This window comes from Rhipicephalus sanguineus, chromosome 8 (assembly GCF_013339695.2).
Source record: "Rhipicephalus sanguineus isolate Rsan-2018 chromosome 8, BIME_Rsan_1.4, whole genome shotgun sequence".
Lineage (NCBI taxonomy): Eukaryota > Metazoa > Arthropoda > Arachnida > Ixodida > Ixodidae > Rhipicephalus > Rhipicephalus sanguineus.
In genome coordinates this window covers 8,293,914-8,319,489 of record NC_051183.1, presented here as the reverse complement: position 1 = coordinate 8,319,489, position 25,576 = coordinate 8,293,914, and the positions used below count along the sequence as shown (strand labels likewise).

At 43.9% G+C, this 25,576-nt stretch overlaps 1 protein-coding gene across 1 annotated transcript in view; it reads left to right on the top strand.

Annotated features, from left to right (window-relative positions):
* Nucleotides 1–24,563, top strand: part of LOC119401282 (transmembrane protein 62) — a 30,292-nt gene extending 5,729 nt beyond the window's left edge. Inside the window, exons 6-14 of the mRNA XM_037667970.2 lie at nucleotides 5,161–5,279; nucleotides 6,472–6,594; nucleotides 7,378–7,533; nucleotides 11,087–11,236; nucleotides 13,579–13,702; nucleotides 15,424–15,505; nucleotides 17,434–17,562; nucleotides 19,158–19,276; nucleotides 24,128–24,563. Coding sequence (XP_037523898.1) covers nucleotides 5,161–5,279; nucleotides 6,472–6,594; nucleotides 7,378–7,533; nucleotides 11,087–11,236; nucleotides 13,579–13,702; nucleotides 15,424–15,505; nucleotides 17,434–17,562; nucleotides 19,158–19,276; nucleotides 24,128–24,466 — 1,341 coding nt within the window. The 3' untranslated portion in view covers nucleotides 24,467–24,563. The remainder of the gene's footprint in view (nucleotides 1–5,160; nucleotides 5,280–6,471; nucleotides 6,595–7,377; nucleotides 7,534–11,086; nucleotides 11,237–13,578; nucleotides 13,703–15,423; nucleotides 15,506–17,433; nucleotides 17,563–19,157; nucleotides 19,277–24,127) is intronic.
* The last annotated feature ends 1,013 nt before the right edge of the window (nucleotides 24,564–25,576 follow it).

Here is a 25,576-nt window from a genome sequence, read left to right as displayed (position 1 = left end):
ATGGCTGCTTAATTCAAACTGCCTCACTGCACAAATTTGGTTAATTCAAACTTTTTGCTCGTCCATGTCTGGAAATAACTGCTGCCTTTGTTGCTTCTAGCTGAACATTCACGTTTTTCTGTTGCTAACAGGCACAAATAAAGCTGATTGCCTGCCTACAAAACGACCAAGCTAGCCTAACCTTGCGCACCAATAATCTCGTGCTGACCAAAGGAAAAAAAAAACAGTACGGTCTGGACTTGATCTATGGCATGCCAAACACTTCTTAAAGTCACTTTCTCTGCGGTATGCCATGCGAGAAAGTGTCCTAAAAATTAGAAGGGGCTAGCAACTGTTGTGGGACGCAACACATTTCGTCCCTTAATTACACATCCGTGCGTGCCTTGTATAATAACAAGTACCAGTATTATCGCTGATGTCTAAAAATTTTACTGGCAGTCATGCAGAGCAGTCTATGATGTTGCTGTGGCACTAAGAAACGATAAACATCACAGTGTTAGTCAGTGTGTTGCCCTGAGTCATATTTATGAGAACTTCTGATAATTCAAACTTCTGATAATTCAAATAAAATCCTGAGGTCCCCTCAAGTTTGAATTATCGAGAGTCTACCGTACTTCGTAATCCATGATGTCTTAGACATATAGGCACTGGGGTTCCTGCATGAAATTTAAAAAATGAAAATTGTACCTTCATTTTTGTTTCTTGGCAAAAGTAATTGACCTATCATTAAATTAACGGAAATGTCCAGAAAGAATACTTTAGTCCGCCTAAACTGATTGCTTCTCTTTAACATCAGGTGGCACTGCGGCCCATGCAGAGCAGTCAGAACAGCAAGGAAGCTAATCTACATGGAAAACAAATCATGCACAACATCTTCGTGGCAACCTGTGCGTGGCCAGCCATTTGTATTCGTAGGCAGCATGCCGTCCAATTGCTTATGAAAGCACAGTCACTCGGAAAGAAATCAATTGTCGCAGTGGGGCATATTTTATTCATTTGCGCATGCATGGTTTGGTACTATTAGTTCTGCTCCCGACATCAGGATCGTTTATTTGTATGCTTGACTAATTTCTAATGATGAATATCATGGCCTTTTCTTGGTCATTCCGAACCTTAGAACAATATTAATGTGCTTTTCATTACTGAAAATGTAGCCCAATGCAGTGCTTACTCACTAGACAATCAAAGGCAGATGTCTTATTTTTTCTGCATGTCTCGCTTTTAAGACCAACTGCAGGAAAATTCTGCGCTGTGTAAGGAGCCCAGCTTCAGAGCAAGCTCCATGCAAAATCTTGCTGTCTCAATAAGAGTGGATGCACATGCAGATTTTGCAAAACAGACATATTTATTAGAAAAAATTGTTCACGGTTTAGCTTTGCCTAAACATGAACTATTGTGCGTTAGCACCGTACCTTCACCCGTTGAGTCCTTGGAGCTTGAACGCTGGTGTCTATGCAGCGTTGTCGCTGTTCACTTTTGTTTGCCCGCCTGTTTTCTGTGGTCTTGTCATCAGTGTCAAGATGGTGTTCCCTCTGTGCAGGGGCATGGCCAGACAAGACTCCTTTCTAGTCTGGCCATGGCAAAAGTTTATTGCCTCCACTTCACTGTGCGTCCTACTGCCTCATGCTCACGCAGCGCATGGCATAAGATGTAGACACGGGATGGTTTTTGCTGGATTGGAAGCTCTAGTGCTAACACAATAAATATTGCCATTACTGCTCCATTACTAACAGGAAATCCAAAACGTTGACAATCGGCACAATCCTTTAACCTAGGGCCTCCAAAATTAGGAGGCGTCTGCAGTGGACTGGAAATCTTGAAGGTCATGCTCTGCAGTTTGCACTGTATCCACTAATCATGGATTCACGTGACAAGACAGACTGCTAGTTCAGCCTGCGTGTGAGCATGACTTAGCCTAGTGTTGCCGAATTCCCTTATGAGCTGTTTGTGGCACGGTTTGTTGCAGCTCAGATGTCTTACACTTGTCTGGTGATATGTCCTGCTGTGTGAATCTCGGCCATATTGAGGTGCTACTTAAAGGATGTTGATGAGGAAATTCGACAATAACTAGCTTTGCCAAGATGGCAACAATATTGTCTACTATTTACTTTTAACCAGCCAAGGAAAGGTTTTGTTGTAGTTGGCCTTCAAGCATTCATTCGACTCATGATGTGTCCACATATATGTTATGTCGACTACTTATAAATGGTTTGCCACAGCAGTAATAAATTGAGGATGTGTGAAGTAGATGTACGGCATTTCTCAGAGGAATGCTGCACAAAGGTTGCAGTTGCTGTTCTCCCAGCCAAAGCTGTTTTGGGGTGGTTGTTAAAGGGGCCCTGCAACACTTTTCCAAGTAGCATGGAATGGCTTCATGAAAGGAGCTTATTGCCTCACGAATCACCTGCCGCAAAAATTTTTACAATCCATCCAGTACGAGCGAAGTTACAAAGATTTGTTGCATGCTGTAATTGCTTCCTCTCTTCACTCATCTCGGCGAAAGCGCTGGAAGCTAAGCAGGGAGGGATGGCGTGGGGGAAAGAAGAGGCATCACGTGTGCCTTGTGACCTTGAGCATTTTTTTTCTTTTCATTTTTTTTTTCAAACGCGCGGCGTACGCGATTGTGTGTGAGCAAGTGGCGGCCTCCCGCGGTGGTCGCAGTAACTACCGAGCGCGCCATGTTCAAATCAGCCAATGGCGTGAAACTTGAGTCAATGATGGCAGTGATTTTGTGTAAATAGCATCATTTGTCGAGAGAAGAGGAAGAGATTTTTAACTGACTTTGAGAAATTATTGTAAATGCCAGGCCGCGTGCTGTGCTATAATGTTTGGCTCGCGTGTTCTCGGGAGCCTCGACTACCGATCGGCAGTGTTTTCTGACCATGCTGAAAAAGTGTTGCAGGGCCATTGCTTAGGTTAAGTGCTAGTTCAAACTGTGAACATTAAAAGACATATTATGCATAAAAGACATATTATAGGAAAGCAGACATAAAACAGCAGTAAATGCAGCGATGTAGTGAATTATGCACACGTGAATTTCGCTAGAAAAATAGCAGCAAAAGTACAAAAAAAGAGAATAAGCAACATATTGAACAAGCGTAAGTGTTCGTGCGTATTGGTGCATGTTATGTACCAGATACTGTCACTATGGCATGGATACATTGAATATGTGAAACTGTTGTGAAAACATTGTTAAACTTTTTTGTCAGTGACATTTTTTTTATCAGATTAACAGTGTTATAAAGTTCCTTATTGCTGGTGCATGACATAGCTGCCATATCGAAAATTTCAAAGTGTTCTCGGTTATATAGCAAAACAAGCATGTCTTGTTATGTTATCTGCACGATGCAAATAGTGTTTTACATTTCCAAATGAATGCAAACACCAGCAATTACATTGGAATGAACAACCTAATGAAACCAGCAGACATTGAAGCTAAGGAAGATATAGGGGACATTGCTTGTGTGTTTTAACTGTAGTGCAGTAATTATGACGCAAACGAAATTAAAGAGGATGAAAAATGAACTTGCCGCAGGTAGCGACCGAACCTACAACCTTCGGATAACGCGTCCAATGCTCAGTTGGTAGAGCATAGGATGCATTATCCAAAGGTTGTAGGTTCGGTCCCTACCTGAGGCAAATTGATTTTTCATCCACTTTAATTACTGTCCATCTATGGTTTACACTAAAGTTAAAAACTACAAATAATGTCCCCTATGCTTTCCATGGCTTCATTGTATGTTTGCCTCATGAGGTTGCGCATAACAAACAGAAACGAGCTCAATCAATCGCTCCTCTTTGGAGTGAACGGTGAGACATGTATTGATAGTGTAGTTGGCCTGTGAGTTTGGATTTCTTGACCATCAACTGTGCTCACTGCTGTCATTGTTATTAAAGTGGTGCTTTTCTGAGGGGCATAAGTTCACCCAGTTAGAAATTTGGTTATTTCGTTCTTGATCATCACAGCTGCATAACATTACTGATTGGTGCTGCAGGCAGATGACTCCAATGATGGCAGACTTAAAGGAAAATCATTCAAGACATGCTACTTTCACGAAGATGATCAAATTGAAGGACAATACGATTAGGAGCAGGCATGAGGCTCTGTGCTGTTAAAAGGGGCCCTGCAACACTTCTTGAGCGTGGTTAGAAATCGCTGCCCATTTGTAGTCGAGGTTCCCGGGAACATGTGAGCCAAACATAGCGCTAGCAACAACTTGTAGGTTTGGGCGAGTCGGTTCATGATGCGAAAACTAGAAGCAGCGCGAAAAAAACGACAAAAATAGGAACACACACAACAGGACTAGCGCTGTACTGCCAACTGAATGTTTATTGAAAAATCACCACTTATAGCTATGCCACCAAAAACGCCTTGTCACACAAATAAACATTCAATAAACATTCAGTTGGCAGTACAGCGCTAGTCCTGTTGTGTGTGTTCCTATTTTTGTCGTCGTTTTTTTCGCGCTGCTTCTAGTTTTCGAAACATAGCGCAGCACGCGGTCTGCAATTAAAATGAATTCTCAAAGTCTGCTAGAAATCGCTCCCTCTTCTCTCGACAAATGATGCCATATACCCAAATGACCGTGCCATAAGCCCAAAGTCCATGGCCATTGGCTGATTTGAGCATTGGGAGCTGCATAGTTACTGTGGCTGCCACGGCATGCCACCACTAGCACGTGCATGCTCACGCTCGCGATCACACTGAAAGTAAGCCGTGCTTTGGAAGGAAAAAAAAGAAAAGAAAGTGCTCAAGGTCATGACGCGTACTGACGAATGGACCCCCTTTTCATCCCCCCTCTGCGTATCTTCCAGCACGCTCGCTGGTACGAAAGGAGAGAGAGAGAGAGCATTTGAAGCGTGCAGCAAATCCCTGTAACTCCGCTCGTACTTGACAGATTCTAAAAAATTTTGTGGCAGTCAGTTCGTGAGGCAATAAGCTCCTTTAATGAAGCCATTCGATCATTACTTGGAAAGGTGTTGCAGGGTCCTTTCAAGCCAATTGTGCACTCTTGGGTGGTTTTTCCTGGGCACTATAAGTACGCAAGATTCAAAAGTTCACTAGGCAAGTTGGTGAACAGTGTAACTGTGCTGTAGATAAATATATATTTTAAGGTTTTACAATTTTGGAATGTGCTATATGTGCCATGTATTTTGCAGGCTGAGCTGAGCAGCTTACAACGCGTTCGGGAGGAGACACGGGGAAGCAACCTGACTATCTGGTTTGGTCACCACCCAACACGCAGCGTGTCTTCTGATGAAATCCACGAGTTGCTCAGGTGGGGATTGCCCACTTGGGGGCTGGGATCCAGTGATGCTTGGGCGAGGTTCAAGAGCTTATAGTTTGGCGATTATGGCTTATAGAAGATCATTAGCACTAACTTCTGTCTAGACAGCATGGTCAAAGGTGAAGTCTTGAAAAAGTGTTATCTCTGACTCATTATTTCACTTGCACCAAGACATGCACTGAAAGCTAAAAACTTGGAGGACACTTGGACTTTGCCTTCAAGAATACAATGCGATAGTGTAATTGGGTCACGTTCGCATAGTCTTCTCAAGTGCTAGCTTGGCTTTGCTTCTTTGTGGGCACCTAAACTAGTGCCGCTAGGAATGAATGTCTACTGCAATTACAGTTGCAAAGTGCCTGCTACACAGTCCGTAAGGCAACACTGTGCAGTTGCGCAGCTGCACACTTTGTTAATGCTGTTACTGATAACAATGATTAATTATGCCTGTGCGCTTTGTAGTTGGTGGGCTTTTAAACCAATTGCTCGCTGCGCAATTCACATGTTTCAATGTGTGGTGCAATTCTACGCTTGTGCCACGCAATATTACATGCATTTAGGAGACTCGTTGCACTACATGCATTCTTGTAGGGCTTTTTTCGAAACAGTTTCAAGTACGGGCAGGGCTCTGTGGTAGAATGCCTGCTTGCCACGTAAAAGTGCTGGGTTTGATTCCCAATCAAACCCAGCACTTTTACAGAGCGGTATTCCCAATCAAACCCAAAATTTTTTTTACTTATTTATTTGCATCTATCCAGAATTTTCGCTCACAACCAACGACGTCGACACTGGCACCGATGCCGACAACAGAATTTCTGCGAAACGAGCTCTTTAGATAATGCTGTTACAGTAGACTCGTCAAATGGAACCTGAAGGGATCAGGAAAATATGTTCCATTTAACGGGAGTTCCATTTACTGAGAGACGAACAGGGACACCAAGTGCAAGTACGAAGCCAATCCTGTCAGGATCACTTGTTCCATTCAAGCAGCAGTTCTGTTTAAGAGATTTCCATTTACTGAGAGAGTACTGTATGTTAATATGGCCCTTCGAGCGGTACTGTGACTTTCTTTTGTGAGTCTTGCAGCTGGCCACTAGGTTCACAGGGCCTGCATACTGCCTTGCTTAGTATTGTCATTGTGCAAGTATCTCGGGGCACTGTGTTCAACGTTATTTTATCACTGCAGGCTTGGTGGCCCATACCTGTGCGGCCACTACCACAGTCTGCTGGGTTTCTTCCGAGGCATGTATGCCCTGCAGCCATCGGGGTTTCTTGAGCTCGAGCTGGCCGATTGGAAGACCGGCCGCCTGTGAGTGTCTTGGTGCAGTTATCAAGCGAAGCTTGTATTCACTGACCTGCATACCTGGTGATGTTCCAAAAAACCCTCCTCCCCCACGACTGGACACACCAAAGAAATAATAAATAAAACAAAATATATTTTCTTTCTGGGCTGGGGTTTGAATGTGGGTCCCTCTGATGTCCCTCTGGTCTGAAAGTGAGTGCCTTGGCCATTAGGCCACACCCCCATGCCTGTCCACTGTGAACTAAACTGAAGCATACAAATGCATTATAGAGACGATGCAAAAAACAATTGGGAAGCAGTACACTTGCTATGGGCACGTCGTCAAAAATATTTTGTGTTGGCGGACTAAAAGTGATCTGCTGGACAACGTGTAAGGTCGATATCAGGAATTGCACATCTCCGGAAAATTCCGACTTGGAGAAAATCGAATTCCTAACCCACGTTTCCGTGATTGCATGATGATCTTTTCATACTGCTGTTCTAGAGGCTGATGAACGCTGGAAAAAATGTGAAAGATGCCATGCCGATGCAGCTCGAAAACTGCATTCTGTGGACGGCCACTACCTATAATAAAACTGAACACTTACGTTAGGAGGGAGCATTGTGAAAGAAAAGCAGAAGGTCAGGCACGCCAAGCTTTGCTTGCCCACATTTTCCTCGAAGGGCTCCTGAATTTTCTGTATCCCTTCTCTTGTAACTTCTTTTCTACGTTGCATGCGTGCTAATCACTCTACTTTTCTGTCGTTCTAACATTTGAGTGGGTGGCTTTTACACCTTGCCGTGCTCCAGGTTCCGGGTCGCAGCAGTGGACCATGGTCTGTTCAGTTTTGTGGATGTACGTTTCCGTGAGTGGCCCATAATACTGGTCACAAATCCAAAGAGCGCAGTGATGGCCATGCCTGGTGTGGAGCCCTTGCACCGAATCACCCATTCCACTCACATCAGGTTTGTGTTCCTCAAGAGGTTTACCTGTCTGTGTTGTAATGTTGCTGCAACCAGCACCTTCAGAAAACCTTGCTCACCTGTAAGTAATACTATAACCTTGAAGCTGTTTATTGTGTCAAACGTGTATATGTTTGAGATGAAAGGAAAAAGAAAGGCGCTTGCAAGTTTGAATGGCTGTCAAGGGAAAATGGAAATAGGGAAAAAATATTTGGAACGGGAACAGAGTCAATGAAATCCAGGAATATTATCAGCAAATTTCCTGCTTCATCGTCAAAGTCAGACGACAAGTGTCATCGTCAAGTGTCAAAGATCGCACTCACCTTAACACCATGGCAACCTTGGCAAATTTGACCTGTTGCTAGTAATCTAGCTAATTTACATATACTATGTAGAAAGTGCATTGCAGCACAGATAGTCTGCAGATGCAGAATTGGACTGAAATCTGAAAATTGGTATTATCAGTTTCACAAATCTAACAGTGCTTTTATTCATTGAAACTAGTGAGACGTTTTTATTGTTAGCATGACGATTTTTTTCATCTACTGAATCTAACATGGTAACATTTTTCACTTGCTACAAATTTGTTTGTGAATTTGCACCATGTGTCTCATATCTGTGCTTATATGATGCATTCTGCATTGTCTCAGTGTATAATGGGTTCTAATGGTGTCTACGTGTTGTGCTCCATTGCTTTTGTTGAAGGCATGGTTGCTTGGCTATTGTGAATGCCAACAAAGGGTCCAAGGATTCTCCCAAACTGCCACGTAATAGCTTTTGACCTTGGTCCCTTTCACAATACATAACTATTGTTTAAAACAAACCATGAATCATTGAATTAATGAAGTAATTAGTCAATGAATGAATCAATGAATCAGTCGAAGAGACGTTTACCGTATATTGCTGATTATAAGTCGACGTTTCTTTTTTTTCATAGAATGACCTTCCAAAGTTCGGGGGTTGAGCTATAATCGGAGTCGACCTATATGCGGAATCATAAAGTCGACTTTTCTGTGGGGTCCGACGAAAGGTCGTCGTCCTCGGATTTCCTGCTATTCGATGCATCAATAACATCAGCCGCAGAGGCAGCAGAGTCGCGGCAACAGCTATCTCTCAACGCGCGTGCCGCTTCCGGAGCCGGACATTTTTGCGATCTGCCACGACGATTGCGAAACTATAGCGAAACCACGCGAGGCGAAACTACGGAGCGCGTTTAAAAATCACCGCCACGCGGCATTAATGTGAACTGCTTGGGAAACAGGGTCTCGAAAGCAGCATTTCAAACCTTTGATAGAGGGCGAACGATGCTCTATGAATAAAGAGGAATTTGTCTTGCGATGCGCCCTGCAGTTTTGTTTTCATACAATAGAAACGATTCGTTGACAAACCATCGGCGTTCCACAGAAAAGCTGTCAGCGCCGTGTGGGCTGGCAACACTTCGCGGGGAACTAAACCACATGACCAGTCACATGCGATCACAAGCGTCTTCGCGTCTTTTTGCACTCACGCCTGTTCGCCATTACTGCATTTCGCTTCGCTTGCGAGCAGTGGTGTGCACGATTTGAGACGCTGCCAAACGGACGCCAAGATGCCACCGCTGCGCCGGCAACAGTACAGCGCTGCTTTGAAGAGGTAAGCAATCCTCTACGCAGAGTCGGAAAGCAACGTTGAAGCAGGGCGCAAGTTTGATGTGTCAGAAAAGTGCGTGAGGGAATGGAGAAAACAAAGGACCAAGATCTTCGCGTGCACTGCTAAACACAGTTCTTTTCGACGGACCGAAGTCTGCACGATATTCTGCCGTTGAGGAGGCAGTTCGAGATTGGGTTCACGACCAGAGAAGCAAGAGCCTGAGTGTTTGCTACGATTATATTGAAGCAAAAGCACGTACTGTCGCGAAGGATATGTGCATCCCGCAAACCGAGTTCAAAGTATCCAAGAAATGGGTTAACGATGCCTGGTATGGACTGCCAACCAACACGCTCCACACGGCGTTTTCCACGTGCGGCATCTCGGTACCACCGGCACCCGTCCTGACGGCGAGCAGCAGCAGTGGCTCACACGATGGCAATGACCGTGACTGCGTGCTTCTCTCAAGCGATGATGAGTCGTAAGCAATGTTTCACGGGCAAATAAATGTTTCTTTGCATCACTCCCTCTTCTGAAAAACTTATTGGTGAGCTATGGCCGCAGCATGAGGCTGTGTTCGGAGTCAACTTTTTTTTTTTTCCCTAGAAGGGGTTGCAAGTTGGGGGGGGGGGGTCGACTTATAATCGGCAATATACGGTATTTTATGAGCAACTGGTATAAGTAAATGGTCTTTTATATAAGTCTGTTTCTGTTATGTTGCTGTGCATCGTCTGCGCAATGTAAAAACCCTCCTGGTGGCCATCATATATCTATATGGCTTCAACATAACTAGTATTATTCTGTTTTGTTGAAAAATGAAAATACAGGAAAGGCTGAACAGCACGTTTTAGAGCCTCATTTATGACACACCCTTTGTAGCCACCAAAACTTTGCTTTCTTCATCAATGCTGCACGAGGGTTTGTTGAATGTCCTCTTGAGTTTGTCATCTAAGACTGCCCAGGACTATTCAAGGTGTGCCTTTCAGCTAATGAGCATTTCACCTGCTGCGGCAGCTTGGCATGTAAGATGTCGTGCTGTGCAAAGCTTGAGGGCGTGAGTTCGATTCCCGGCCACAGCGTGGGGGCCAAATGCAAAGAATGCCTATTCACTTGAATTTCGGTGCACGTTCAAGAACCCCAGGTTGTCCAAATTAATCCGGAGTGCCCCCACATGGTTGTGGCGCAGAAAACCCTAGCAGTTATTAAAGCAAGAAAACCTCGGACAGCTCATGAAGAACGTCTCTCAGTGAAAAGTTGGCATATGGTAAAAAAAAATTAAAATATGACGCGTTGCTCGAGCCGTGCAAGCTGTGTGCTCAAGTTATCTTTGTAGCGTTTGCATGACAAAAGAATTTTTCTTTAACAAAGTGGCAGTTGCATGATATAAAATTCACAGTGAAATAGCCTCACTGTGGATGGATTTTTCCTTCGAGTCGTGCATGACGAACCCTGCAAGTTTTTATTATTATTATTGCTGTAAAATTGTGAGCAAGCGCCCCCTTTTCTTTTTCTGAAAATTTGAAACATGCTACCAATGATTGAGCAAGCGCCCTGCCTGCCTTCCTGCCATTTTCACTGTTTCATTCACTGTTTTTATTCGCTTGACAAGGGCTACTAACGTGCATGCCTATGCATGCCTATTCCATAATGCATTTCATTGGAAGCATGCGTGACTCTTCCGCCACCATCTTGAACTTTGATCCGTGACCGAGCAAGGCCCCCCCCCCCTCCAAATCTTGTCGGATTATCTTTCGCTGTAGGGGGGGCGCTTGTTCGGGATTTTACAGTATATTATAACGAGCATTTGTATACACGGCATCTCAGTCATTCCTGGGCAGTTTGGCACCACAAATTGCAGAAACCCTGTGGTCATCGTGCTGTCTTGTTTCTGTTTGTGTGTTGTTTGCATCACATCAGTCTGCCTGTTCAGGGCCCTGGTGTTCTCGCCAACGCCGGTGTCGGAGGTGCGCTGCAGTGTGGACGATGGCCATTGGCAGCCCCTGAAGCAGGTTGGCCAGGGTCCCCTATGGGTTGCACCATGGAACGCCAAGGAGCTCTCGCCAGGGCTGCACACCCTCATGTGAGAAACACTCATTGTTGCTCGAGCACATTTTAAGGTGAACGTTTTACGTGCTGTAGCGAAGAGTAATGATATAGTGGGGCATCCTTTCCAGCACTATCTAGTGGTTCTGCCTCTACCGTGCATTGCTCATGGACGCTGCTCGTGCTCAGAATTCGTGATTTGAGCCCTTGGTAGGGCTACCGGTAGACCCTTATGCCAGCGTTCAGTAAACGCCTTTACACGTCTCGTGTCAATGTGGCCTTGAACGAAACGTTGGCAGGAGAGAAGTGAAACAATGAAGACAACATGATGTCTAGGGGAGTGAAAGCCATACAAAAGCCAGTGAGAGCATGACTGTGCATATACTGTACGATGATAAAACAAAGTGGTGAGTTAATTACTAATTTATGAAAATTAATTAGTGAAAGTTGATATGGTTATAATCAAAGCAAATGAAGTGATGATTGTGTCAGTGAGTTAATTATATGTAGGTTAACTGCTACATGTAACTACTAAAACTGACATTGGTGACAGTTAATTAGTGAATGTTGGACATTGATATAAAGTCCACAGCAAATTTGCCACCCTGGATGGATGGCTTTTGCTTTTGATTTGATTTGTCTTAGGCAAATGCATAGGAGACCCCTGTGAGCTTTTTTGCTGGCACCTTTAGAGCTGCTAGCCACTCTTGGCAACAGAACTGCCTCTAGCACTACAAACCACCTCTGGATACTCAGAATAGCTGATGGGAAGGCATTACAATGAGCTTGTCCTATTGTAACATAGGTTGTGTTGTTTAGTGCTTGCTTTTTTTTAGCAATATCACGTCTAGCTTTATTGAAGTTGGCACACTTGACGATCGGCAACCACGTTCACTACACAACCCTTTATTGCCCGCACCACATGTCTGACTCCTTGTGTCCCTCTCTGTCTCTCTTCTCCCGTTTTCCCTGTGCGCACGCGCACCCTCTCACTGTTCACTTGACACTCACGCTAGTTCCTCTCCCGGCAACTACACACAGCCTCAGAGACTTCACACATGCACTCTTCACTCCCTTTCATCTCTCACACTATTTCGGTAAATGTCGATATATATCTTATAGTGCTTCCCAATCTTCATACTTGCTGTCATCCTTTCACGTGCACGGAGTTAGTGGTGCAGTTCATACAACTTTGTATATGGGGTGTTTCAACTAAGAAGCACTAACTATTGAAAAATTAAACGTAGGCACTACGCGTCTCCAATTAGCGCAGTATTGTTGTGAGTCATTATAGAGCACGTCAGAACATTTCTTCCAATCCACCAAGCTCAGCAATTACAAAGATTGCTTAATAAACTTTTTAAATTGTAACTCTAAGAGAAAATCTTCAACACAAGAGTAGTGGCGCTTGTTCAAAAACATCGAATTTTTCAATCTCCCCTGCTTAACTTTTTTTTCCGGCCTTTCTTTAAAGCACGCGAGTTTTAAAAGATACCACATGAGTGCCACCTAGCACGCAGCACATTTAATGCCCTCAATTGTAAGTTGAATGAATTATCAAAGGCTGCTCCATGTACGAAGGTCGACTGAGCAGGCTCTCGGTGACTGTGATGGACACTAAATTATGGTAGGGGCATACCGTCGAAGAAAAGAAATCTACAAAAGAACGGCCGCCACGTGTGAATGAATCTTTTATCTCGTTCCTTCATCAAGCTGTCACCCTCGCTCCTTCCAATGTTTCTTCATTGGTGCGAAAAGAAAAGAAAAAATGCTTATGCTGCATCAAATGCTGCCTACAGTCTTTTATGGCATTTGCCTGTGGCTGCCACATTTTTGTTGAAGAATTTTTGTTATTGTTGAAACTGTATGCTCCTTTTGTCACTTAACATCCATCGCAGTCACCGATAGCCTGTTCAATTGACCTCCGTGCACGAAGCAGCCGTTGATCATTCGTTCAACGTACATTTGAGGGCACTAAAAGCGCCTGTGCATTAGGTGGCAGTCACGTGGTGCTTTTTAAAAACTCTCGTGCTTTAAAGAAATGCCGGAAAAAAATAAGGCAGAGGAGTTATCTTACCATAGATTACAACATTTGTATTGAAGATTTTTCCCTAGAGTTACTGTTTAAAAATTCATTAAGCAATGTTGATTGCCAAGCTTGGCAGATTGCAAGAAATATTCTGATGTGCCCTATATGGCTCAGGATAATGCTGCACTAATTGGAGACGTGTAGCGCTTGTGTTCAATTTTTTAATACTTGGTGCTTCTTAGCTGAAACACCCAGTATATGTTGGTAGTAGTGCATTCAAATGGCTTTCTTGTTGCAAACTTTACGGTCTTTAGTAATGAGTGAAGAAACGAACCAGTTCCAATTCACAGGGTGCAGGCCATGGACCACGAAGGAATCTGGTCAGAGGCTCATGTGGTGACCTTCTCAGTGGACGGCACACAGCCCCCTCACAATGTGGCTATGCGAATCCTTATTCAGGGCGGCATAAGAGCGGTGAGTCAAATCACCAAGTCTAAAGGTCTAGTGCCACTGCCGCAGAGCTATCCGAATAATCGGGCACGTCTGAATTATCGGTGTTCGTATTGTCAACTCAGACACATAGTGTTTGAATGGGCACGGATGTACTTAGGATGTCACCTACCATGACTGTGGAACAAAACAATACTAATTTATTTATTTTATTTCAATGTACCTTATAGGCCCCATGGAGAGCATTGAGTAAGGGTGGGCATCATGAAATAAATGACAAAAAGAAAACCGACACATGACAGCCCAGAATGTTTGCAATAACAACGTGCTAGTAAAACAGTGTTACAGATGAAATTTAATTAAGAAGCAATGCTAAGAATATACGTAGTCAGGAAAATAATGGAAATTAAAGTTTCATGGCAACCAAAAAAAGTGGCCCATTGCTCATGCATTCGTAAAATAACTGCAAAAAAATGCACGTAACTCGAGCATGTAAACAAACAATGCATAAGTTACCATGATCTGCTTCCAAAGCAAGGCTAAAACAAAAAAAAGAGGGAAACACGACAGAAATTCATGTAGTGTTGTAATGTTTTACTGTCACTGTCAATGCATTGCCCTTTGGGCAAAACTGTGGCTTTTCATTTATTTATTAGCATTGTTGTAAACATCTTAATGATACTCAGCAGTATTTGTTTATACGAAATATTGTTGTGGGTATGTGCCGACTTGGGATACTATAGTGGTAATATTTTTTGTGCATGCAGGCACAGATCTGTTGCAGTGAGGGATTTCTGTTCTGCATGTACACAGAATAGCTGCAGTTCAGTGTGCAGGATATTGAAGGGACACAAAGCGAAACAATGAATCAGTTCAGACAGATAAAGTACCATATTTTCCTCACGTATAACCTGCACCAAAAAATGGAAAAATGTACTTAAGAAAGTGGGGGTGATGTGCAGGGGTTATATGCACACTATTTCTTTTTATTTTTGTAGAGTTAAAGTTAGGGGTGCAGGTTATATGCAAGAAAATACGGTATTCTTTGAAAGCTCTACTGTCATTAATTTCACAATCATATGTTTAATATTAGAAGAGAAAATGAAGATCGAAGTTTCATTTTCAAGTTTTGCACCGAAGTTTCCGCACCATGAACGTCACGACATCAATGACGGATTTCAAGTTGTATTATTGTGATAGCAATTATATGGACACACCTGGAGTGTCTTTGCTTTGCCATCTTCATCGGTGCCGGCGTGATGTTCTGTATAAAGTGCAAATTGATAACATCACCTGTGCGTGGTATGTCCCATGTGTGAGTGAAAGCGCGAGTGCAGGCGACGAATACTTATCTAGTGGAGAGGCCGTCTTTCGTTGCGTGATGGGAGCAGCTGCTGGCTTCGCACTTTGCTCAGCTGGGTGCGGTCGCGTGCGTTTATCTTTACAGGCATCAGCAGATGGCCTCTACCTTTCTTGCTCTGTGAAGTCCGTGACTCCCTTGGAGGGCCATGTATATCATTTTTGCCAATTAAGGCCCCTGTAGACACCATCAAATTCTATGATGTCATGGCGGTTGATGCAGGAACATCAAGCTGGCATCACCAACTGCACTGATGTATCGTGTGTTTTCCCGCTCATCAAGTGTCTTCTTGTAGCGAGAGTGGTGTTTTTGGTATTATGAAAGGGTAATTTACTAATACGAGAGAGATAGGTTTTTCTCTTTAGTGTGTGTATGCTCTTTGCAGCTGCGGATACTGTTCATCCTGGTTGTCCTGGCATGTGTGCTGCCCCTGTGCTGGATCAAGGCTGTCCAGACGTCATCATGGCGTAAGGAAATGTCTTCGTCAACTCTTGTACTTGCTTCTCTTCTGATCCCTACCCAACCACTAGCCAAAACACGTTTGTTACACATGCCCAGCCAGTGGAGTGTCAGGGGTTATGCAGTGAAATTTCGAAACTGTCGAACCCACTTATAACGATCCCACATATAACGATCTATCGGTTATAACGACCATATTTGGGTGCACTTACGATTTTCCTATGCTAACCATTGAACTTGCGTCCACGTATAGCAAACATTTTTTAAAGCCTCCTACTTTTACAACGAACACTTCAGACACAGTCGCGGTAAAAAATATAGAGAATACGAAGCGAAAAAAAGTTAAAACAGGCCTTCTAAAGCATGAGAGGTGCGAGCGCTCGCGCGTGCCCCGCTCCAGTTTACTCGCGACTAAGGTCGGCGAGCACCGCATGCAGATTTCGGATGCTGCGAGCGAGGTCGCTCACTTTCCAGCTGTTTCTTCAGTGACAGAATGGCCGTGAGGAAAAAAAATAGAAGGCAGCATGAAGCCTTGCGGTCAGCTTTCACAAGGTAACCTTTCCTGACGCCGTTCTCTGCAGCTACGACTGCCTACGATGAACCAAACAATGCCTTGGAACGCAAGACATAAATGCAAGAAGTGATAACCGCGATAACTTTCCATCGCATAAAGGTTCACTGCGTTCCTAAACTCGTCGACGCCACAGTGTGCCACAAAAGGTCGTCCGTCTTTTCGGTAACGGCAGAGACCGGTCGATCGGTGATTACGACTTCTGCGCGATTGCGGCGATGCCTTCACGGATAAGCATCAGAAAAGAGCGAAGGCGAGGTGGCGGCCGACGAAGAACGTGCCATTGTGACTTATGGCCGACAACCTTATCACAGTCATCAGTAGATATCTGCTCGGCTGCGCATGTGGCGTACGCCGTACACTGTGCGGATTGACGGCGGTACGAGAGCGCCATGCTGCCGTTTGCAAGTTCCCCGCGTCGTGCGAGATCGCTTTAAAGTGCGCGTCGCTTTCTAGAAATAAAAGTAGCTTGCTGTTGTTGAGCGGCGCGGGCACCAAGAAACGTCGATGCACTGACAGCGAGCGCGTATACTGCGTGTTTGATTAGGTGACAACTCAGGTGCGCCGCGCGTCGTCGTGCAGGGCCGCGAGAGCATCGCCGAGACGTAGAGTGTGCGTTCCCTGCAAAATGCTTTTCTTCGCCACATTGAACGAACAGGCTACTTGCCGCACCCGTGCACGGTCGGGAGTTAAGCAGGCACGAAGAATGTACAAACACGCGCATACGGCATACAGCAAGCGGCCCAGCAGTGACTCCGCGAGCCGAGTAGGTGATGCGCTGCATGCAACTAGCCAGGGATGATAGGCTCCATGTGGCAGTACCGCGCTTTGGTGAAACGGTGTCGGTTCATTGCAAAGGCGGTGAATTCACCATTGAGCACGCAGCGGGCATCGCTTCACGATGAAAAAGGCTTAGCTTGTCACCGGAGGGGGGCGGTTAGCACTGTAATAAAAGTGCACAGAAAAAAAAAACAGCTTGGCAGCTAAGCGAACGTTTTTAAGGGTGAGTCCATATACAACGAACTACTGATATAGCGACCACTTTTCGCGACACTTTCGAGTTCGTTATAAACGGGTTTGACTGTACCACCACAGGGGTGGGAGGAGGTGGATTCCATCCTGGAATTTCCCACACCAGTTCAGGCATAGCTAATTAATTGCAGCGAAAGGTAATTAATGTCGTTTCATGACTGCCAAGTCTAGTCTTCAGGCAGCCACTTAGCTGAAAAGGTTACATAAACCTGGTGCTCCTGTTTATGCAATGCACAGTGCACTCGAGATTGCATGTGCCACGAGACAAGCTTTGAGTTTAAAATTATGGTTTTAGCACATTGTGTACTGGTGTGTCTTGGTGCGCTTGTGCAGTGGGTCCTCCTGACCTGAGTCCAGGCCGTTGTCTGTGCTGTGGCTGCTTGACCAGGTGCCTTCACCTGCTGGTCTCGGTGGATGTGCTGTTCTGGCCGTTGGTTGCCCTGCCTCTCTACTTAGCCATAGGTATACAATCCTCTCTGGAACAGCCCTAAGCCTTTTCCATTTATTAAGGGATTGTAATGTGTTAAAGGGACACTAAAGTGAAGCAGTAAATCAATTTAGACTGATGAATTAAACTCCGAAAACTCTAATGTTGTTGATTTCACTGTCATAGGTTTATTAATAAAGGAGAAAATAAAGGTCATATTTTCATTTTTACGCGAAATCTAAGCGCGTGACATCACTCTTTTCAAAGCATATTTTTCATATTTTGACGGCATTGGCTCAGCAAAATTTCCTGAAACATTGTATGTGAAGTCCATGGCTCCCTCAGAGGACAGTGCACTTCATTTTTACTGATTAGGAACTATGCTGGACCTAGTAGACGTCAAAATCTATGACGTCACGGCGTTTCGTGTGGAAAGTCCAAGATGGCGTTGCCACACATATTTCCCTTTTGCGCGTTTCTTGCTTACCAAGCATCTTCTCGCGGCATGCGTCGTGGTTTTGTAATTGTGAAAAAGTAATTTACTGATACGAGAAAAATGGTTTTTATCTTTAGTGTCCCTTTAAAGCACATAGCTGTGCCAAGGTGAGAAGAACCACATGCACTTGACCGGAAATTTGTTAGGGAAAGATTCCGTGTGTAGTGCTTGTTGCTTTGCTAGTCAGTTCATACAGTCTTGCAGACCATAAATACACTCAAACTTCGATATAACGAACACGGATATAACGAATTATCGGTTATAACGAAGTAAATGAAGAATAGTTTTGTCATATATGCAGCGTTACAAATATACGTTTATAACGAATTTTCGGATATAACGAACTTATTTTCGTATCAGATGCGACTTTGTTATAATGAGGTTTGAGTGTATTACGGCCACATAGTATGTCCCGACGAAAATAAAGAATCCCTGTATCCCATCCTGATTCTCCGAGTTGGGGTTATTCATACCAGGGATTGACAGAGGTCGTGTGACAGACTGTAACTGGTGACCAAGAAATGACTCGCAGCAACAGACATTCACCCTGGCTAACTTGACCCGCCCGTTACAACGCAGAAGCGCCTCATGATTTGTGCCGTTGACGTCTACCTTGTACCTTGTAAACTAACCATCACCTAGCAGACATCCTCTTCATTATAAAAACAGTGCAGCAACACGAGGACAGAATGAAAGAAACAACGGGACGGGCGCCCGTCCCGTTGTTTCTTTCATTCTGTCCTCGTGTTGCTGCGGTTTCTTATTGAATGCAAACCAACTTGCCTAAATTTCCGTTCTCTTAGACATCCTCTTCCAGTTCATCTGTTTGGTTCGCAAGCTATGTATGTACACTGATAAACTAAGTGATCAAAAGTTTCTTGGGGTTGCACGGTCGCTACTATTATCGTAATCACAAAAACACCTAAAGCATTGATCAAGAAACTGCACAATATCTTTGCAACTTCGAGGTTAAAACATGTTCATAATTCAGTGTATTATAAAGATTTGTGCGGTTTGAATATTTCAAATACATTGTAAACAAAGTGTCTTTCAGATTTAATCGAATTATGGATAATTTGATGTTTTGAATTTTATGTAATTCTCTGCTAAGGACTCATTGACTTTTGTGCGCAGGACCCTGGTTTGTGGGTGAAATGGTTGAGGGCCACTTGGGTGCCTGCTTTGTCTGGGGCATTGTTGTCTATGGCACATTCCTGCCCGGTGGACTCTCCTACTTCTATGGCATGGTTTTTGTGAGTTCTTCTCCATCCATGCAGCTGTCATCGTTTGTAGTTAACGCAACCTTTTTTTGAGCATATGAAAAAGAATCATGAATTTTTGTCACCCTAGCACGAATATACAGTGCACTGTGCACATTTTCACCAAACGATTACGAACTTTATGAAAAAGTGTACACTAAGAGACCTGGTATCCATGCGCCTTGAAGTTTTTAAGCCACTTTCTGTGTAAAAGAATCTTAGACTTGTAGCCTCATTATCTTGCTTTGGGGTGTTAACCTAACATTTAAATATGCTGAACCAAGGTGCGAGTCCTAACTAGTTAGTATGTTGACATGTTAAGGTGGATAGTATGGACAAAAAACATGAGCAGCAAAAGGAAAGAGGGCACACAGCACACTAATATAACTTGTAGCGATTAACTGCGGTTAATGATAATTGTGCTGTAATATACAGGGAACGTATTTCATACTTATTTCATGTTTTTGCCGTACATACACAAGTATGGCTTGATGTTCCACACTCTGTGTTGTTGTATGTTCATGCAAATCTGTACCTGTGTCACGTGGTTGTAACGGTGAACCAAGCAATCGCATCCGGTGAAGATGAAACTCTTTATTGGGCGAACTTGTGCCTGGAAAAAGAACGACACTCAAAGTGCAACAATATCTGCACAGACAATCATTGAATGATCTGATCAGCATTAAGGTGCATTGGCATTTATACATGTGGCATCAAAGATTCCAGGCCTATCATAGGTGGCCGCGTTAGGTCCAGAATAAACTTTACTGTCCGCATTGCACGCTCAAGCTTATCAGGACAAAATAATCAGGAATGTTTGACATTCCGGTGTGGTGCGCGCAAGACAGTGGTTACACGTGTAACGGGTCTGGTTACATGAAAATAGAAGCGTGTGTGACACCTGTGTGTTAATCCAAGTTTGTGTATCCAAGATACGCGCCACTTGTTCATGTGTATGCATGTTATTTCTGCATTGTTTTCTTTTTCATATCTTTTTGTAGAAACACCCAACTGACCCAGGGGTGCAATAACGTCAATCTATTCCATTCTGTTTCTATGCTGTATCGGGCAGTAGCACTACATGATTGGTTGAAATCTGGGCCACATCCACTGTGCTTGCTTGTCCCATATTGTAACAAAAGCTGTGGAAATGCCCCTTCACACTAATATGGCAGACAAAACAAACTTTTTTGGGTGACTGACCGCCAATCACTCTGGCGCCAAGCACTCGTAGCTGGCAAAGCGAGTGAAGTCATTCGTGTGTAACTATATTTTATGTGTTCCTACATTAGCTGTGATACCATTTCTCTTCACTCTGAACTTTTTAAATTTTGCTTCAGAATGGAGGTACTAGCTGGCCATTCCACACATTTTCAAGCTTGTTCAGTATAATCTAGCATAATCTCCAAGTACTTGGCATTTTGAAGTCATGGTTTCTATGTGATTTCCAGTCTCCACTTCATTGACGAATAAAATGAGTGTGGCCCAAAAATTTTTGATAGATTCAGCCATTTGGTGAGGGTTAATGGACAACTTAAAACAAAACCAGATAGTTATACAATTGCCTAGGACACCATTGCTTTCTCAAAGGGGAAGCTGCTTTTCTGAATAAAAATATCACAGAAGAAATTGATTTTTCAAAAATATTAATTTTGGATACTGCCGCTACTGGTGCATAACCTCAGCCATTTTTATGCATCCTAGATCATTATCTTAATGATAACAGCATCTTATATCACATCAGCTACTGATTAATTTTTGTTTTTGCTATATTTTGTGTTTCATTTTTTTCGTAGGCTTAAAGGGGGTACTGACACAAAAATTTTGGCCTCCCGTTTTTTTGCTGCAATGTGTTGCTGGGGGCCTGTTAGTCATAACACGACACGTCGTTTGCTGCAGCGCACGACAGATAATTAATTACAGGCTCCTCATTACCTACCAGTCTCAGTTAAAGTGACAAGCTGCCGGGTGCAACTATCGCCACCCAACGTGTACGATGCTCGACCATGTCAGCGCACAGAACTGTGACGCCTTTCCGTGCGGTTCGCAGCCAAGACAGCGCAAGGCAATCAAGGAGTCCTTTTAAACAGGAAACGGGAAAGCAGTGTCGCCAAACACAAAACTTTCAGCGTGTGTGCCGCGGCCATGGACTTGCGAGCAGCCGCCAAAATGTAGTCTGCTGGCACAAGCGCAGACTACTAAAGAGAAACTGAGACTATGATGTCATCATAATTTGCACTGGCTGCAGCGTGGTGATGTCGGGGAAGTAGGGGGTCACTGTCGAGTCACTTTCAAGGGTTTCAATGCCACGAGGTGCGGCGTATAGCGCTGGACCGCACACGTGAACTTCAGAATTCATATAAAGTACCTTCGAAGCTATATTCGCTGTTGATGTTTTACAGATAATATACGCATGTTCACGGGAATCGATCCCGCAGGCCGTCTCGGCCGCGAAATTTCGTGTCAGTACCCCTTTAAGTCTTCTGGCAAGCTTTTCCCAGCTTTGGCACACCCTTTTTTGATCATTTTTGTTGGGCTGAAAAGCTGAATGTTTAGAGAGTGCAAAAGCATGTCAACTGTTACTTTGGGAAGTTATAAATGTTTAGAAAGAGTGAAATAAAAACAATGCATTTTCTTGTTCATCCCAGTGAGAACCTTCAAGCTTCACAATGTTTCTTCTTGGAAAGCTAGAGTAACAAAATTACACTTATTGCACTCCTTGGCATGTGTAGAGTCCAGTGATATTTAATTCAGCAAGATTTGTGCAGCCAGTTTAATAAATATGTTATCAAATGACGTTTTCGTTAATAACTTGTTTTAAACTTAATGGCATAGTCTACGTAAAAACAGAGTTCAAATTTGATATGACCACATGAAAATACATAATCACTAAAGTTTTACATCATCTAGCTTAAGTGGGGAAGCTGCTTTTTGGGACCAAGAATTCCCAAAAGAATAGATTTTATTAAAGATGTTATTTTTGGATCCTGCCATTGCTGATGCATAACCTTACCAGCGTTCATGCATCCTAGATCATTGTTTTAGCTATAAGAGCCTTTTATATCACATCAGCAACTGCTGGTGTTTTGTTCTTTGCTATTTTCCTTGTTTTGGTTTTTTCATAACATCTGACGAGCTTTTCTCAGCTCTGGCACACACTATTTTGATCAATTTTGTCTTGCTGAAATGCTGAGTGTTTTGTGAGTGGAATAGGGCACCAAATGTTACTTTCATAAGTAATAAATTCTTAGAAAAGGTGAAACAAGGAAAAAGCTTTTTTCTCAGTCATTCAAATAACTTATATGCTTCATAACTTCTGCTCTAAGAAAACTAGGACCTTAAAGGGGCCCTGAAACACTTTTCGAGCATGCTCAAAAAGCGCTGCCGATCGGTAGTCGAGGCTCCCGAGAACACGCGAGACAAATATTATAGCGATGCGCACGGCCTGGAATTTACAATAAATTCTCAAAGTCAGCTGAAAATCGCTCCCCTCTTCTCTCGACAAATGATGTATTAGTCCGCAAAATATGACGCGGCTTGTCGGCAATTCCACCATTGGCTGATGTTATAATCATGATAACACCCTCATTATACTTTCGTTGTTAATTTGAGTTCAATAAGTAGATAATATGTATGTTTATATTCTGTTATCGCGTTAAAAACACCGAACAAACATTAATATTAGCACTTCCGGTCTCACCGACAGCTCGTCTGCTCGTAGTTTGCGTGGTCCGTTTTCTTCGCCATGCGCAGTGCCGAAAACGTGAATATTTTCTGTGCTTTTGACCATCGCCGGTTGCCGTTGAGAGTGGCAGCCGTTCGAGTGTTGCCTCGTCAGCTGGGAACTGCATCGTCGGCATGTTCTCACGACGTACCGAGGCCGGGGCGCAGCCGTGTCCTCCGATACAATGCTGGCGTCCGGTAATGGCGGCGCTCGGGGTCGTCTGCCAGTGCCGTCTTACGAGACGGTGTATCGGAGTATGGGCCGGAACCGATCTCAGCTGTCATTCGTTCCAAACGAGCGCGCAGGTTTGCTTCCATGGTTGGCAGAGTGATGAAAACACTACGGCGTTCGAGGTGCACACCCAACATTACCAAAACCGACGCGTAGTTTTCAAGCACGCGCGATACACAGTGCGGTCGGCTCCGCTCGACGAGAACGACGCAAGCCGACCGGAAGTGGCGGCACAGACCACGTGGTTGCGCCCAGACGTCAGAGAGAAAAAAATGAAGAAAAAAATTCCGCCGGTGCTCTTGGGCGGAGCCTCGCTCCTCTGCGCTCGCTCCCTCGACTCGCATCCTAGCTTTCCGCGCGCTGGCGGCGTTGAGTTGAGGGAGAAAGCTGCGGAACGTGATCTCTATAATTTGGTAACACCACTTAGACTTGACGGATTCGAAAAATTTTTGCGGCATATGACTCGTGAAGAGTCATACGTCAATAATGAGACTATTCCAATATAACTAAGAAAGGTGTTGCAGGGCCCCTTTAAGATTATCCTTGTTGCACTCTTTCATACCTGTAGAATCCAATTACATTTCATTCAGCAGGATATAAGTAGCCATTTCATTGAAAACATGATCAAATGAATCTTTCATGAATAATTAATTTAAAAATTCATGGTATGGTGCACCTAAATACGGAGTTGATATTTGATGTGAGCACATGGAAATGCATAAACACTGGAGTTTTCATCGTCCTAACGTCTGAAACTACATTGTTCTGAAACCTTTGTTATGTTATAAAAAAAATGTGTGCCACAATGTTCTCAAACCGTTTTCCTCCTTCATATAATATAACACTTTATGCTCAAAAAGCACCTCCCCCTTTAAACCTTGTGCTTGCAGATTGCGATGTGCTACGTGCCGCTGGTGTGCTGCCTGGGCTGCACGTTGTGGCGGCGGCGCCAGGCACTGCGCGCCGGCACTGCAAACCCAGCGGTGAGTGCGCTGCCACTGGCAGCTGTGCTGCTTCTCCAGTGCCTCTGGGCAGCCCTGTTCGTCCTCGCCTATGGCTACCTGGCGCTGATCTTTGGCTTCCTACTCGTCGGCGCTCCGGTCGTCTCGGTTGTCAGCTGGCAGCGGGCGCGTACGCTACCCTACCACCGGCTCGAGAAGTTCGAGCGGTTTGTGGGAGGCGGCGCAGCCAGCGATGGCGCGACCAACAGCAAAGCTGGTTCCAGCTGACTGGCACCCGCTTCCATTCCTTCTTCAGCGTAGCAGTTACTTTTTCAATTTTACCAGTTGCTAAATCCTCTTCATAAATATGTTGTTGTGATCTCTAGTCATCTCTTAGTAGATTAGACTGTGCAACCTAGTAGGCTTGAGCCACTGACAAAGGCTTGTGTTGACCATTTCTTTACTGTAGGAAATAACGAAAGTCGTACCAACTTTATCAGAAATGTAATATGCTGGTGACCATTTTTCTAGTACAAGAACTTGAGCAGCCCATATTGCAGAGTAAGGCTACAGTAAAATGTCATTATTGCAAATTGCAGACTAGTTTTTTTTAAACAGTTCCAGAGTAACAGGTGCAGGTAAAATCTCAATAATTTGGAATCCTCCTTTTCTATATTCTTCCTCTTAGTAGTATTATTAAATGTGTTAAAGGAGAGGTTGGTGCCTCTGTGTGGCTCTGGCTATTCCTCTTCCCTTAAATAATAGTTTTTATCATGAAGTTGTGAAAAATCACAACACAATACAATATTGACACATGAATGGAGATTCACATACCTAATCCCAGTACTACAACTCATAATTCGAATTGATGGTTAATTTAAACTGCATGGCTGTTTCCAACATAGTTGTATGTGGATTGAATATCAAGAAACTCCCCGCAAGTTCAAACTCTAAAAACTGCCTAAAGGTTATTTCGAACAAAATTTGTTTCAGGACCTTTCAGAAAAAATGTATCATCACATCCTCTAACATCAACGTGCCTCTAGCATCACTGTCTCCGAATATTTGAGATAACTGTTTACTTAGTTAAAAGGGCTTGTATGTGAGCTCGCTGGTATGAATCCATCATGAAAAAAACAACAACAGCGATACAAGAGAGACAAGTCAATTATTTTTCACGAATGAGCAGGTTGAACAGCTATGGCTATAGTAGCTTAGTCTTGAGGCTTGGCCACTGAACAGTGCCTGCACATTGCTGATTCCACGCAGAAAAAGTAGCACTACACTGGGATACTTCAAAGGCAGCAATCTTGAGTTTTGTGTGATTTTTGTAAGAATAAGGTGAGCATATGTAATTTAGCATAAATGACAGACCCGCTCGCACTCCGATGAAAGTGG